This window comes from Aphanomyces astaci (assembly GCF_000520075.1).
Source record: "Aphanomyces astaci strain APO3 unplaced genomic scaffold supercont1.190, whole genome shotgun sequence".
Classification (NCBI taxonomy): Eukaryota; Oomycota; class Saprolegniomycetes; order Saprolegniales; family Verrucalvaceae; genus Aphanomyces; species Aphanomyces astaci.
In genome coordinates, this window is record NW_009798453.1 from 1 (window position 1) to 14,558 (window position 14,558).

Here is a 14,558-nt window from a genome sequence, read left to right on the forward strand (position 1 = left end):
AAAAGATACTAAGTATGTACGGATATCCTGGTCGTTGTACTGTAGTCGATGCGACGTCGTAATCCAAGATGCACGTCTGAAACGGCAACAGCGTCGACTGGTAGTGGCCCAAGAACGAGTCCACGGACTCCGATAGCCGAGTCATGTGCCGCGCGGTCACGCAATACCCGTTGTCGTCGAAGGTAAAGTTGGAACTTGTGCTCTGTGATCCACTCCTTGCCGAATTTTCGCGTGGCCGGGTCGTTCAGCAGTGACGCGTGCCTCCACGAGGTGCGATTGTGGTGGTTGAGGGCGTACATACCTTGATGTGATGCGTGGCGGTCCAGTGATACATCTCGCGAACCAGCGCTTCATGCTCGACGAGTTGGGCCTTCAGCGCTTGGTTCTGAGACTCGGACAGCATACGAAGGTCTGCCAGAGACCTCGCCACTTCTTGCCACGGCAGGAGAAGCAGACTCCGGGCTAGCCGTGTGGGGACAGACTTGTGTAGGACAGACCGGATGTGTTGTTGTTGTTGTATTATAGTTTATACAGACAAAACTATATGAGGTGGTAGTACGTCTTAGGCCGGGTTATGGAGGAGATCGAAGTCCAGGTAGTCGTAGTAGGTCGCGGCTTCGCTAGGAGGGAGGGGGTCACTGTCTGTAGTTGTATTGTAGTCGCGGCGGTCATCAGGGGCTTGTTTGGAAAGGAAGTCGGCAGCCTGGTTGAAATCGCGCGGGCGATGTGTAAATCTACAGAAGAGGCGGGATGCGAGGGAGCGTGCTTGAAGGTAGGAGGCACGGAGCCCCGGATGGCGAACGCGGTGGAGGCCGCGCATCTGGTTCAGAACGAGTTGACTATCGCCGCAAACCTCAACGTGGGTGAGGCGCATAGATACCGCGAGTGTGAGGGCCCGGATGAGCCCATCATATTCAGCGATATTGTTGGTGGTCGTGGTCGGGATGTAGTGAGCATCATATTCACTCAAAAGGGGTTCATGTATGGGCATGGCGATGGCGCCAGATCCTCCACAAGCTGTGTCCGATCTGGAAGCACCATCAAACAGGAGGAGACCCACGCGTGGCGGTGTGGGAGGCGGGGTAAGGTGTCCTGCCGTCGCTCGCCGGCACTGCTGCACAAGGGCGGTGAACGCTTCGGCGCGGAGCTGATGGCAGCGGCGGGTGTGGTATGTTGCGAGAGCTTGGAAGTGAACCATGGCCAGGCTGGGGAGCGAGGCCGGCAATGTAGGAGGGTCGAGAGGGTTAGCATGGATGGCGTTGCAGCGGTCCGTCCATAGGAGGCGCAGCCCGAGGGATCTGAGCAGTAGCCACCCCTGGTGGCAGACATTGTCGTATGCAGTTCCGTGGGTGGTCCACCGAGGGGCCTGTAGCATCCATGGGGCTGGACGAGGTTGTTCATTGGTGATGAGGGCGGCGGTGTCGTCGGACGGCCTAGCCGCTGTTGTCCCGTACCTTATAGTGAGGAGAGTTGTCCATAGTTGCTGTGCCCTGGGGCACCACCAGAACGTGTGGCTAGGACCATCAGGAGCCTCGCAGAAGGGGCATCGGGGCGCCGCCGCCGATTGTTTGAAGCGAAAAGCTTGGAAATGCCAACGGTATTGGAACCATGGAAGGCTTCCAGGGAGGTGCACCTCATGCCATGTCTTTGTTCAACAGAGTGAAGCAACTCATGTTTCATTCCGGTGCTACAACGCATATGTTTAAGACGATTGCTGATAAGTGCAACTTGTATTTGGATGTGAAGACTTACAAGACTGACGGTAAGGATGGTAAGGATAAGAGCTTCACCCCCACTAAGTGTGGAAACCCCAAAAACCCAAAATTTAACCTCGGAGTAACTCCAAAGCATGTGTTTGTAATTAAACCAACTCGCATTACAAAAGCCGCTTTGGATCGTCCAGACCTTGTTAAAGAACTCAAGCGAACTGATTTGACAATGCGCAATGGGAAGCCAACATTCAGTACAAATCAAGTCAACTTCCTCGATAGCTTTCAAGTGATTACGCATCTCTACCACAATCGTGACGATCTTCTCATTCCCATCACTCAGAGCAACACACCGAAGCTTCTCAACAACAACTATCAAAAGGTTACCACACTGTCGGAACATGATTTCGATGAAGCCACATTCCGAGAAATTGGTCGAATCGCTAACGAAGCTGGTGGTGTGAAGATGTATGGTAGCTCACCATTCAATCAAATCAAGGTTAAGAAAAATGGAAAGACCGTACTCTACGATGTGAACGACTTCAACGTTGTCTACTTTGACTTTGAAACTCTACCCAATAAAAACAACGAACATATTGCTTACTGCTGTTCATTCAAGATATTGAAATACAAATGGCGAAAGCTCGTCAGTATTGGCGATACTAAGTGTTTCTATGATTTTGATTGCGCTGAACGTTTCCTTGAAGCACTCCCAGAGAAGAGTTGCAAATATTGTGGGCTCACAATGCTGGTTTCGATCTCCGATTCATCTTGAAGCATGTAACTGGCTTCTCGGAGAAGTCTAACATCATTGAGTGTGGTACAAGTCTCAAGCAAGCTCATTGCTTCTACAAAGGTCGTGAGATTGTCGTTAAGTGTTCGAAGAGTTTCATTAACAGTGCTCTAGCTGAACTCCCAGAGATGTTCAAAGACGCTAGCAAGGGCGCTCTCTTGATAAGGAATCATTCCCTCACAAGCTTATCAATGTAGACAACTTTCAATCAATGTGGCCACTCGAATACTTGGATTCATTTGACGACAAGGAAACGATGATTGCAAATGCTACTAAGATTGGTACTATTAAAAACGATCTCCTCGAATGTACAGCAATATGCCACACATTATTGCAACCGTGATGTTGACGTTCTCTACAACTGCTTTGAGGCATTCAGAGTCATGTTCATTGAAAAGTTTAAGATTGATGTTTATCGTTTCATGTCAATCCCATCAGTTGCATATGCAGTGCAACACAATGAAGGTTGCTTTGATGGATGTTACTCTATGAATGGAACAGTTCTTGCTTTCGTGCGACAAGCAATCGTCGGAGGTCGCGTCATGACTCGCGACAACAAGAAGTGGCATACCAAGCATCAAGTAGATGACTTCGATGCTGTGAGTCACTACCCCAGCGGACAGTCGATTCTCCCCGGATATGTGAAAGGAACTGCAAAGCTCTTAAAGGATATCATTCCATCAGATGCTGATTACTACATCGCAGATGTTCGCATTGATTCTATCGACATCAAGCGTCACTTTCCATTGCTTAGCATCCAAACCGAGCACTCTCGAAACTTTACGAATGACATTGTAGGACAAACCACTCGAATTGGTAAGCAAGCTCTTGAAGATATTGTTCAATTCCAAGGCGTTACTTACACAATCATTCAAGGTGTTTACTGGAATGAAGGTTTCAACACTCAAATCATCACCACAGTGAAATCACTCTTTGAAGAACGAGCCAAACTCAAGAAGGAAGGTAATCCTCTACAAAACGGCATCAAACTCCTTTTGAACTCTGCATATGGGAAGCTCATTCAAAAGCCAAAGGAGAAGTTGCTTGTCAAAGGTGCTGACAAGATCGCTGAACATACTCATAAGCAGATTCATAAGATGATCTCGCGAACTCCTATCATCACAAGCACTGTCATTGATGAAAATGGAAATGAATCTACTCAATTGGATCTCGCTCTATTTGAAGAGCACAAGTATCTATACGACCATTACAGCCCAGCTCATCTTGGAGTGCAAATCCTAGATGCTAGCAAACATATCATGAATGAGGTGATGTGCCTGGCTGAAGATCTCGATATGAAGATTTGGTATCAAGATACTGATAGCATGCATATCGATCGAGACTCTGTCTCCAAGTTGGATGATGCATTTCAAGCTAAATACGGTCGCAAACTCATTGGAAAAGGTCTTGGTCAATTCCACTCAGATTTTGCGGCTATGGATGGCGCAAAAGGCAACATCTATGCAAAAGAATCGATCTTCATAGGTAAGAAGTCGTATCTGGATGTTCTCGCTTGTGATGGAAATGCTGTTGAGGGATAACATATCCGCATGAAGGGAATTCCGAGTAAGGTTCTTGCGAAGGATACCTATGAGGCATATCAGAGCCTCTTTAACAGCAATGAAAAGGATTTTGATATCGTTGAATTCTGCCCACTTGATATCAACAACAAGACACAGCGTGTGATGAAGCGTCTGAAGTTCTCCCGAAAAGTAAAATTTGAAGGTGAAGGTATTGTAGTCAACAAGAATGAAATGTCTGAGTCTGAAAATAGTGAATTGTAGATATGAGTGCGCTTCTCAAGAAACTCTATTACGATCCAAAAACAGGATTCATCAGTGCGACAAAGCTCTACAAGAAAGCGAAAGCAATCGATGAATCAATCACATTGAAACAAGTACAAGCTTGGTACAAATCACAACCAAGCATTCAACAACATGCGGCGCAAAACAAGCAATATCCGCAATTTCATATCACATCGCACAATCCGCACGAGTGGCAGATGGACTTGATGTTTATCAATAGTGACCGCAGGTCACAGGGAACCTCCGGTTCCTACAAGCAACCCATTTTAATAGCTGTGAACATCAATAGTCGAATTGGCTTCGCGAAGTTGCTACCAAACAAGCAAGGACCAACTGTCCAGAAAGCAATCAACCAATTTATCAAGCAACATGAAGTCACTGCTTTGATGTCGGACAATGGCTCTGAATTCACAAACAACAATGTCGAAGCATTCCTTGACAAAAATGATATCAATCATTCAAATGCAGAGCCAGGAGATCATACGGTTCTTGGGAAGATTGATCGATTCATTCGTACTATCAAGATGCGACTCCTAAGGATGAACACACACATAACTCAGAAGCTTCTCAACGACGTGATCTCTAATTACAACGATACAGTTCATTCCTCCATCAAGGCAACTCCAAACTCCATGAAAGGTAAAGTTATCTTCTCAGAGCTGCAACACAACAAGAACATTGTTGAACAAGTACAAGCAGGCATACCAAAAGGCTCCATGGTGCGCTACAAACTCCTATCGAAGACGTTTGACAAGGAGGGTGCTAAGTACTCGAAAACAGTATATGAAGTTGTAGGATTGGACGGACTCAAGATGCACATCAGATCGAAGAACAATCATGTGCTGTACAAACCTGTGAATGATCTCAAACTAGTCGATGCGGTAATTACATCAGACGATGCAACGCGCAAAGACAACATCCATGAAGTAAAACGCATTTTGGAGCATGAAAAGTTAAAGAACGGGAAACACAAGTATCTTGTTGAATGGACTGAGCCGAGGTCGAAGACCTCTCGGGGCTCTACGAGCCCTTCTGGTGATCAAACATGGGAACCTCAAACAAATCTTCGCATCTTTAACAAGAATCGACGATCTGAATTGGAGAATCGATACTGGAAGGAGCGATCATGATTGCAATTAATTAACGAATTCTTGATAGAGTTTCTCTACTCAAAATATAACGACTTGATTGAAGAACAACGTTTCAAACAACGAATCATGTTTCCATCATTCTCAAGTTTGAGTGAGCGTAAGAAGCGACCCCAAGCGTTGCAAGACAAGGTCGAACAAAACAAGCGAATTGATGCTATCAAGCGACAAGCTTATGCAAATGCAATCTTTGCAATTGACAACACGAACAAGATTGGTAATCTGGTTCCTTCGAAGTTCAGTATTGAGACTCAAACCAATCTACCAGCAGTAGCTGCTGCGAATGATCTGATTCCACTCCAAGTAGCGACTACTGCAACTTCTATGACTCCGACGCAAGTAGCGACGACTGGTACTAATATGACTCCATCAAATGATGTAGCGCAGCGAGAAGTTGCACAGGCAATTGAAACTGCTGTGAGGAAAGCTACGCGACAGATCATTATGGATCGAGCAACGCAAGCAGCTGCGACAACTCCTCTTCCGATTACTCCATCAAATGCTGCAGCTCGACGAGAAGTTGCGCAGGCAATTGAAACTGCAGTACGAGAAGCAATCGAAACTCCTGCATCTCCAGCCCTCGAGGCGAAACCAGCTACTTTGCGGCGATTGAGTTCGATGGATTGGCAATACCGAGAAGCGATTCGCGAGAATTTTGCAAACAATCATGATATTGCTCACACCATTAAGCTACAACCGATTATGAAATCGAATGGAGTGTCAGATTCGTTGACTGTTGTAGGAGCCGATGGTGAGCTTTACAAGAAGCGATCATATTCATATGGTCATCCATCTGCTAAATCTACAAATGATCCATCACTGTACGATTGGGAGGCAACTCATAATAGCTTGATTGAGAAGTTTGAGAAAATCAGAGCAAGCGACAAGCCAGTGAAACCTAAAGAAGGGTCGCGAGTGCCGCTGGCAACGTCAAGCAAACCTGCACCCGCTCCGAAAAGTGGTCCAAAGACCATTTCTGGGAAGAAGGCAAAACAGCATATTGGAATGCTCGACGCTGGCGATGAAGTAATTCAGAATTTGGGGTCATTGTTTGATGATGCGGTGGACGATCCTATGACTGGCAAGGGTCTGAGCTCGGAGAGCTCGGGAGACCGTCGGTCTCCATTTCGATTGAACAAACTCATGGGAAGAGGTTTCAAAGGCGGTACTGCTCGTGAAACCATGAATAAGGATCATCTTCAAAAGCAAATTGGCACTAAATTCGTCGTCCTCAAGGCATTGCGAGAAGGGTTCCTTGTGTTGCGATATCCATCGGGTACTTCGGTCGCTCGAAAGCTTCCAATCTCTCAAGCAGTTGCTGACGTTGTTGATGATGTGATCACTGATAAGAAGTTTGATATCAATCGATACAACCAATTGTCCAACAATGATAAGAAGAGCATTTACGACTTGTTCAGGATCACGCGTTACGATCAAACGTTGCGAACGCCACTTCTAAACCCGTATGAGTTGGATGAGGCTGAGAAGTACATGCTCGAACTTGCGAAGCTCAAAGGACAGCTTGAATTGGGTAATCGTAACGAGCGCAATATTCAAGAGTTTTGCAAACTTTCATCGCATTTGTATAAATTGGGTGCTCTATCTAACAAGCAGCTGCAAGAAAACATTGCACTATTGTCATGAGGATCAACGTAAGACTACCATTGAAGAAGCAAGCAAATACATATGCGGTATATCAGGAAAAGGCTGATGATAATGAAGAGGAACTCTTGAAGAAGATGCAGAACTTGGTTGTAAAACACGAAGCTACGACGAGTGGTGCTGGAATGGCGATTAAGAGATTCGCTAAGGGTTTCAAATCATCGTCTAAGATTAACAAACCAAAGACGTTCTCTTTGTAAAGCACATTATTAATATTTTTTATGAAAGTTCTCTGAGACATTGATATAGAAGCACAATATGAAGACTGCAAGCGGTTACCAAGTTGTAAAGGTCGGTAAGATCTCCGATGCGAAGCTTAAGAAAGCGTTGAAAGGTGGATCGCTGACGTTGTCTGCTGCTGAATTGAAACCTAACGATTACTCTTTGTTACTTCATCCCGAAAACGCGAAGAAGGTAATCGCTGCCCAGAAGGCTAACAAAGGAACGCGAATCCAAATTGCTCGCGGAGAGGTCGAGCATAACAACTCTGAGCTTCAAGGTGGATCGATCTTCTCATCGATTTGGAACTTCCTAAACGGGAATGCGACTCCATTGCTTGATATCGCCGCTAACGTGGCAACTCCGTTCGTCGGACCTGCTGTGGCAACTGGGGCTCGCGAACTAGCTCGCTCAATTACTGGTAAGGGCTTGAGCTCGTCGAGCTCCGGAGGCCGAGGGCCTCATTTTCCTAAAGGTAGTCCTGAAATGAAAGCGAAGATGGCAGCTCTCCGCGCTAAACGAAAGACGAAGACTCTCCAAGGCGCTTCATTCCGCCTAGCGTGAGTTAGATGCATTACATAAAAAAAAGAGCTTCAAGCTCATCACTTTTTTGTGCTACGAAGAAGAAGGTGCACGTTTATGTTGTTATCTCGAAAATAGACCGACTGACCATCTTGATCCGAGATATTAACTTCTATGTATGACTTAGCCCCGTCGGTTACCGAAAGCCACGCCAATTTATTAGGTTTGACTGCTATCATTTGGCCGATTGTAGTGCCTTGAGTAGTAAAAGTCGTTAGAATGTCCGGTGGCATGGTATAGGCGTTTGAAATTAAATTGCAACGAACTGTGTAACTACTCACAGGGTTAAGCTGCGGAGCTTTCGTGCTTAGGAAACTAAGGTTACCACTAGAAGGCGTCGCTGGCATTGTACTTGGTTCGAATCCAAGCAAGTTCCCAAATTCAACGCTAGGAATTACCATACGCATCGTGAGGCCGCTCGCAGGCAACCCAGAACCACCAGTACTGTAAAGCCCAGTTGGAGGTCGTGTAAATCCAGCTGGAAGGGTCGTCGGAATGGATTGAACATCGATTTGAATAGAATAATACGTAGGATTAGCGTAGACCTTCATGAAGTAGACGTTGTTCTTCTCACTGTCGATTAGATAAGCTCCGACTTCAATAAGCTTCAATTGAATTGCGTTGTTCAAATCATCAACCTCAAAGTAACCATCTTGCAACGTCATTGTAACGGTTGCAGTTGTAGCGCCAGTAGGAATGATCAAACTGAATACATTGTTACGATAATTGGCAGCATCGATATTGAATTGCGAGTTGTAGAGTTGGATGCTGGCAAGCGCGACTTCTTGATCCTTGAAGTTAACACTCGAGTTGTTCAGTTCGAAACGAAGTACATTGTTTGTACGACTGATGATGTTCTTACGACCAAGTGCGATTAGTGAAGACATTTTGTTTGTATACTGAAGCGCAGAAACTATTTGAAGAATTCAATTACGAAACTCGCGAGTTGAAATTGACACTTGTATGGATTAGTATAATCAAACGAAAAGAATCATGAAAGGTCGCGTGTACAAGATCACGAATGATGATGAAAGCATCGTCTACATCGGCAGCACGATGTATACAGTACAAGAAAGGTGTTGGGGTCATATCTCCGCATTCAACAAATGGATGAAGGGCGACGCTAGATACGCGGCAATGATCTATCATCACTTCAAAGAGCATAGTATCGACTCTTTCAAGATTTCTCTTGTAAGTGAACATGAAATTGAAGACATTAGCCAACTTCGTGAATTTGAGCAGCTTGTCATCGACAAAACCAACTGCGTCAATCGATATGCTGCATTTCGATCTGAACAAGATCATAAGGAATACCAAGCGAACTACTACCGCGAGAATCGTGAAAAGTGGAATGAAGCAAATCAAAAAAGACGAGAAAATGGTAGCAAAGCGACTTGTGATAAGCTGTATTATGAAGCTAATCGAGAGACAATCCTCACAAAGAATAAAGAGAAGTTCAATTGCCCTTGTGGTGGAAAGTACACGAGAGGTGGTAAGTTACAGCATGAGCAATATCAGAAGCATCGTAGATGGGTTGAATCACAGCAGTGAGAGTCTCTTCTTTTTTTGTTACAATTCCTTAACATCTATGATTTTATTGAAATTAAAGCGTAATTGCGCATTGATTGAATCGACTAGCAATACCTGTCCCTTCTGAGAGGTTGCTTGATTGTATGCTTGAAATAGCTTTTCCTGCGTAATTCCTTCGATAGGAAAGTCTTTGAGTAACATTTGAGTAACATTTGCAAGTCACGCTTTGAATTGGCTTTCAAAATCATGACTATCTCGCTATTGAGTCTAATAATTTTGTCCGTTGCAAAGTAGCTATGACTTAGGAAGATCGTAGAGAGTAGCTTGTGACGTCCACGTGTAAAGTAATGTGAGAACAGATCCTTTTGAAGCTTTCTATCGTTAGAGTAGTCATCGATGATCACCAGTTGTAGCTGTCCATTCGCTTTGATTTGATCGACGCTTGGTGGCGTATCTGGATCGTAGACGGTGATATGTCCTTCGAGTTTGTCCTTGAGATAGTTGTAAATCTCGTGATCAGGGTTACGGGCAATCAAATGCAAATGAGTGTAGATGTTAGGAGACTCTTTGATGATGTGCATGATTAGATTCGTTTTACCTGAGAAGCTCGGACCAAGAACGATCGCTCTAAATAGGTTTGGGAAGTTCAAATTAGGATTTGTTCCTTGACTCTTTGTCTTGAACTTCTTTGGCAATTCACCGCCGTAGTTTGGAACGCTCATAATGTACTATATCATGCAGAATATACAAAAAGTAGCAAAGCTACTAAGTAACTACGTTACGAAATTCCATTACTAATCACTCCCTTACGGAAGACTTGACGTAATGTCCGGATTCGTAGCAAGACCTCCAACGTCAATTACCTACACGTACAATCAAAATGCTTTCGCGGGTAACGAAGAGTATCTAACACTTGGAGCCGCAAATCTCTTGTACTGTCCAATTCAAGATATTCGTCTTTCTTACACGAATGGAATTACTCTTGGTTCAGCAGGTCCTTCACAAGCTCTCGTGCTTGATGCAAATCGTTCGATTAATAACATCAATTCTCTCACATGTACAAACTTGTTTTCAACGAACATCTCGGGAACGCTCTCAACAGCAGCGCAAACTAACATTACATCAGTTGGGACTTTGCTTGATCTGAGAGTCAACGGGTTCATTCGACAATCCAACAATGTAACGAGCGATTCATTGCATTCGACTCGATCTGGGTCTACTTTTAAGATGACTCATTCGTTGAACGACCTTATGACGTTGGGAATGACAACAAATCACGGATTGGCATTCTGTACGAATAATGTTACAAGAATGACCATTTCAAGCTCGGGTGATGTGAGTGTTACAAATTCGTTGAGCTCTGGTGGTTTAGTTAGCTCTACAACCGCAATGACATCACCGACATTCACAGGACGACATCTTATCAATCAAGCGAGCGATACTGGCGTTTGCACTGAAGCGTCTCCTAATGCGTTTCAAATCAATTCATCTGGATCGACAGCAATTACATCGATGTGCATGTATGGTGGATGTAGTAATACGGACTCTAGTGGCTGGTTTCAAACGAGCAAGATTGGTGCTTATGGTTGGTTGACACTTCAACCTCGAGGCGGTAACGTTTTGATTGGAGCTATTACAACAACTCAACCACAAACTCTCGTCGTGAGTGGAACAACCTTTGTAACTGGAATGTGCACATTGACTAACGCTTTCATTCAATCAACGTCCGGAGTAATCACAAACAATGAAACGTCAATTAATCAATTTCAAATCCGAGATGGTCCAACAAGCGCTAGCTGCTCACTTTATCTCAATACAGATAACACCAAAATCGGAGGCGGGTCTCATGTGATGAGAGCGTCTCTCCAAGCTTCTCACATGGAAGGAGGTACTAGAGTGTTTGATACGATCTATCTCAATCCTTTGGGTGGCTCGGTATGTATAGGAGCGTTTCAAGTCTTAAATACAGACAATGCGCTACAGGTCAATGGTCGTATCGCTACGAATGACAACATCATTGTTGCGGGAACAATCTACGCAAAATCTAATAACAACTCAGATGATTTTTACAATAGCGCTATCTTTACGACTGGATCTATTTATGCAACTGGTATGATTACAAGCGCGGATATCATCAAGACCACTTCAACAGCAGCGGCTACTTCATCTATTACAGGCGCGTTACGCTCTTCTGGTGGTCTTGGCGTTGCTGGTGATACGCATATTGGCGGAACGTTGAATGTTGCGGGTGTTGCAAACTTAATGACTATTGCTACTGGAGATATCACATCTTCACGATTGATTCTCAATTCTGAGAACAATTCTATTCGTTTCAACAAACCTTCGAATGTTAATTCGTTTACACGCATTTCAGCTAATGGAGGCTTCTTCAATTCGCAATTCGACATCTACACGCAAGCAAGCACTACAAATTGGGGGACGATCGCGTCGTTCGCATTAAGAGGTATTGGAACAAATTCATCGGGACGTATGTCGTTATCGTCGTTGTATAGAAACGGGGCTACTCTCGATATCGGTAGCGATTTGAGACCTAACGCAATCTGTGTGCAACAAACTAGTGGTAATTCTTGCAATCAAATCGGCGTAAATTCAACGGCTTTCACTCTAACAAGCGCTCAATCTCTTGGGTTTACTTTTCATAGCAACACCTCGACAACTCCAGGGCAACTTGAGAATGAAGGCGTTGAGCTGGCATCGATAACTCCTCTCGGTGAAATAAGAGCAAACTCTAACTTGTTTACTCGCGCTGGGTTGCACATTGGCGGGATCAATCAAACTGTCCAAGTAACCAACTTCGGCGAGAGCGGTCATTTGATATACGCGGCTGATAGGTTTAGTATCTTCGGCTATAATTACAGTCCTTTGCAAGTCCAGCCATGGAGATCAATCTCCCTAGGCAACAATAGGTTGTTTATTCGTGATGGTAATGGAACTGGATTCATAGGTGTTGGTACAGAAACACCGTCGTTTCCCTTAGATGTTGCGTACTCAACTAGTACATCTTACTCCGGATATGGATGGTTGAACTCTGGAGGTGCTGGCAACACTGGTGGTAGCTCTGGGAGTGTCGCAGTAGGAATACGCTGCACAACACGTATCCTGGCCACAGAATTTGGGGCGACTTCAGATCGTAGATTGAAACAAGGTATTACAGACGTTGAGATTAGACATGCATATCGCTTCTTAAAAGAAGTTAAAGCTAAGCGTTATAACTGGCGTGATGGTGGCTCTAGACTTCAGTACGGTTTCATCGCACAAGATATAATCGCTTGCTCTGGGCACGCTCTAGATGACCTTGTAACACTCTCACCTAATGAGAACATAAAAAGCTCTATTAAGGGATACAGTTGGAAGACGAGCCGCCGAATATGCAACTGAGTGTTAGTTATTTAGACACTATTGCGTTACATCATCGAGCAATGGCCGACATGCTTGAACGGATTGAGATGCTCGAAAGTCGTTTGTCGTGTAGAGGCGCTGATGGACGATTTGTAAGCACAAAAAAGAATGAGCAAGTCTAAGCTTGCTCTTGCATACGTTGCTTGTGAGCGTTGCTCTTGAGATGTCGAGACTTATTGCCGCGTGAGTGTTCCATTCCGCAGATGCAAGTCATGAGTTCATTGTTGCGTGCTAGATTCTGTGTGTTAATTCGTTCGCGATTCACTTGATTGTACTCACGCGCTTTATCAAGTCGCTCGTCTTCAGTTATGTAGGCACGATTCTTATTCACACATGCGACTTGCATCATCCAAAATGTCTCTTGCATACGCATTTCGCGCCTCGTTACTTGTTCGAGCTGCTCAATTATTCTAATCTCAAACATATCCACACCATGCAAACATATGTAGGGGTGAATGGAGCACTTACCACGACCGCTTCAAGCATCGTTCTTATGCTGATTCCAGCGCGTTTCAAGAGGGTGACTCGTACTTCCAATGTATCGAATCGTCTTATCTTTACTCTCAATCTTGTAGATCGTAGCGACATCAATAAGTTCGACTGTAATAGTGCGCGGCATCTTTTTTTATCGTTTTATACAAGATCTTTTCTTGTGTCAAATACGTTGCGCGCTGGCATAAAAATATAAATCAATATCAATTCAAAATCCAGTCCTTTTTATCATACCTTAGACGTCCAATTGAATTTCACCCGTGAGCCTATCATAAGATAGAGACCTTTCATAAATGACCAAGATCAACAGCGAGCATCCTTGACACGACGAGTTAGTACCAGTCACCTGAACGCTCTGTGGTACATTCGGGTCGGTAACACGAGAGCAATCACCAACGATGTAACGATGAATAGTGGAAAACTTCTGGAAATCGATCAGGCCGTTACTGACTTCATGTGTGAGACCACCATTGATAGCGCCGAGCTTCTTAAATTCATTCTCATACAACTCGTAATCGTATTCGAGGGTTTTCGAGAACACGTTCTCGTTACCAATTTGAATTTGCATGTTTCGCAACGCCGATCCTGCTTGTACCGTCCATGGTGCTGAATCGAAAGGCGATCGGAATTGATCAGTGCCGGCTGCAGTTGCAAAATGTCCGCTCGAAGTTTCCGAGAACGGCACCGCAATCACATGCTTGATTTTCTTATGAAAAGCAGACAATTGCACGTTGATTGGAGCATTCAGTTGTCGATCTTCGAGCTGACGCTAGCCCGGAGTCTGCTTCTCCTGCTGTGGCATGAAGTGGCGAGGTCTCTGGCAGACCTTCGCATGCTGTCCGAGTCTCAGAACCAAGCGCTGAAGGCCCAACTCGTCGAGCATGAAGCGCTGGTTCGAGAGATGTATCACTGGACCGCCACGTATCACATCAAGGTATGTACGCCCTCAACCACCGTATACATATGCATATGCCATTTGCAGCCTTCCCTAGACCACAATCGCACCTCGTGGAGGCACGCGTCGCTGCTGAACGACCCGGCCACGCGAAAACTCGGCAAGGAGTGGATCACAGAGCACATGTTCCACAACACCGACGCCATCTTTCATCAGTACGGCTTCCCGCCTCGGGAATCGTTCGAGCACCTTCTACACGACTTCAACTTTACCTTCGACGATAACGGGTATTGCGTGACCGCG

At 44.9% G+C, this 14,558-nt stretch overlaps 4 protein-coding genes across 4 annotated transcripts; 2 read left to right on the forward strand and 2 right to left on the reverse strand.

The window, feature by feature from the left end:
* Positions 1-40: 40 nt before the first annotated feature.
* H257_18635 (hypothetical protein) lies at positions 41-403 on the reverse strand (the record flags this gene model as incomplete). The annotated part of the gene is made up of 2 exons (XM_009847730.1): positions 41-202; positions 302-403. Coding segments are annotated over 2 exons (264 nt in total), but the record flags the coding sequence as incomplete, so codon positions are not given.
* Positions 404-562: 159 nt separating this feature from the next.
* On the reverse strand, positions 563-1,375 carry H257_18636 (hypothetical protein; the record flags this gene model as incomplete). Its single annotated transcript, XM_009847731.1, has 1 exon — positions 563-1,375. The coding sequence occupies one exon, from the start codon at positions 1,373-1,375 to the stop codon at positions 563-565; it is 813 nt and encodes a 270-aa protein (XP_009846033.1).
* A 1,669-nt stretch (positions 1,376-3,044) lies between these two features.
* H257_18637 (hypothetical protein) lies at positions 3,045-7,900 on the forward strand (the record flags this gene model as incomplete). The annotated part of the gene is made up of 4 exons (XM_009847732.1): positions 3,045-3,555; positions 4,287-4,536; positions 6,304-6,986; positions 7,401-7,900. The coding sequence occupies 4 exons, from the start codon at positions 3,045-3,047 to the stop codon at positions 7,898-7,900; spliced, it is 1,944 nt and encodes a 647-aa protein (XP_009846034.1).
* Positions 7,901-13,969: 6,069 nt separating this feature from the next.
* Positions 13,970-14,549, forward strand: H257_18638 (hypothetical protein; the record flags this gene model as incomplete). The annotated part of the gene is made up of 2 exons (XM_009847733.1): positions 13,970-14,294; positions 14,343-14,549. Coding segments are annotated over exons 1-2 (486 nt in total), but the record flags the coding sequence as incomplete, so codon positions are not given.
* Between the last annotated feature and the right edge of the window lie 9 nt (positions 14,550-14,558).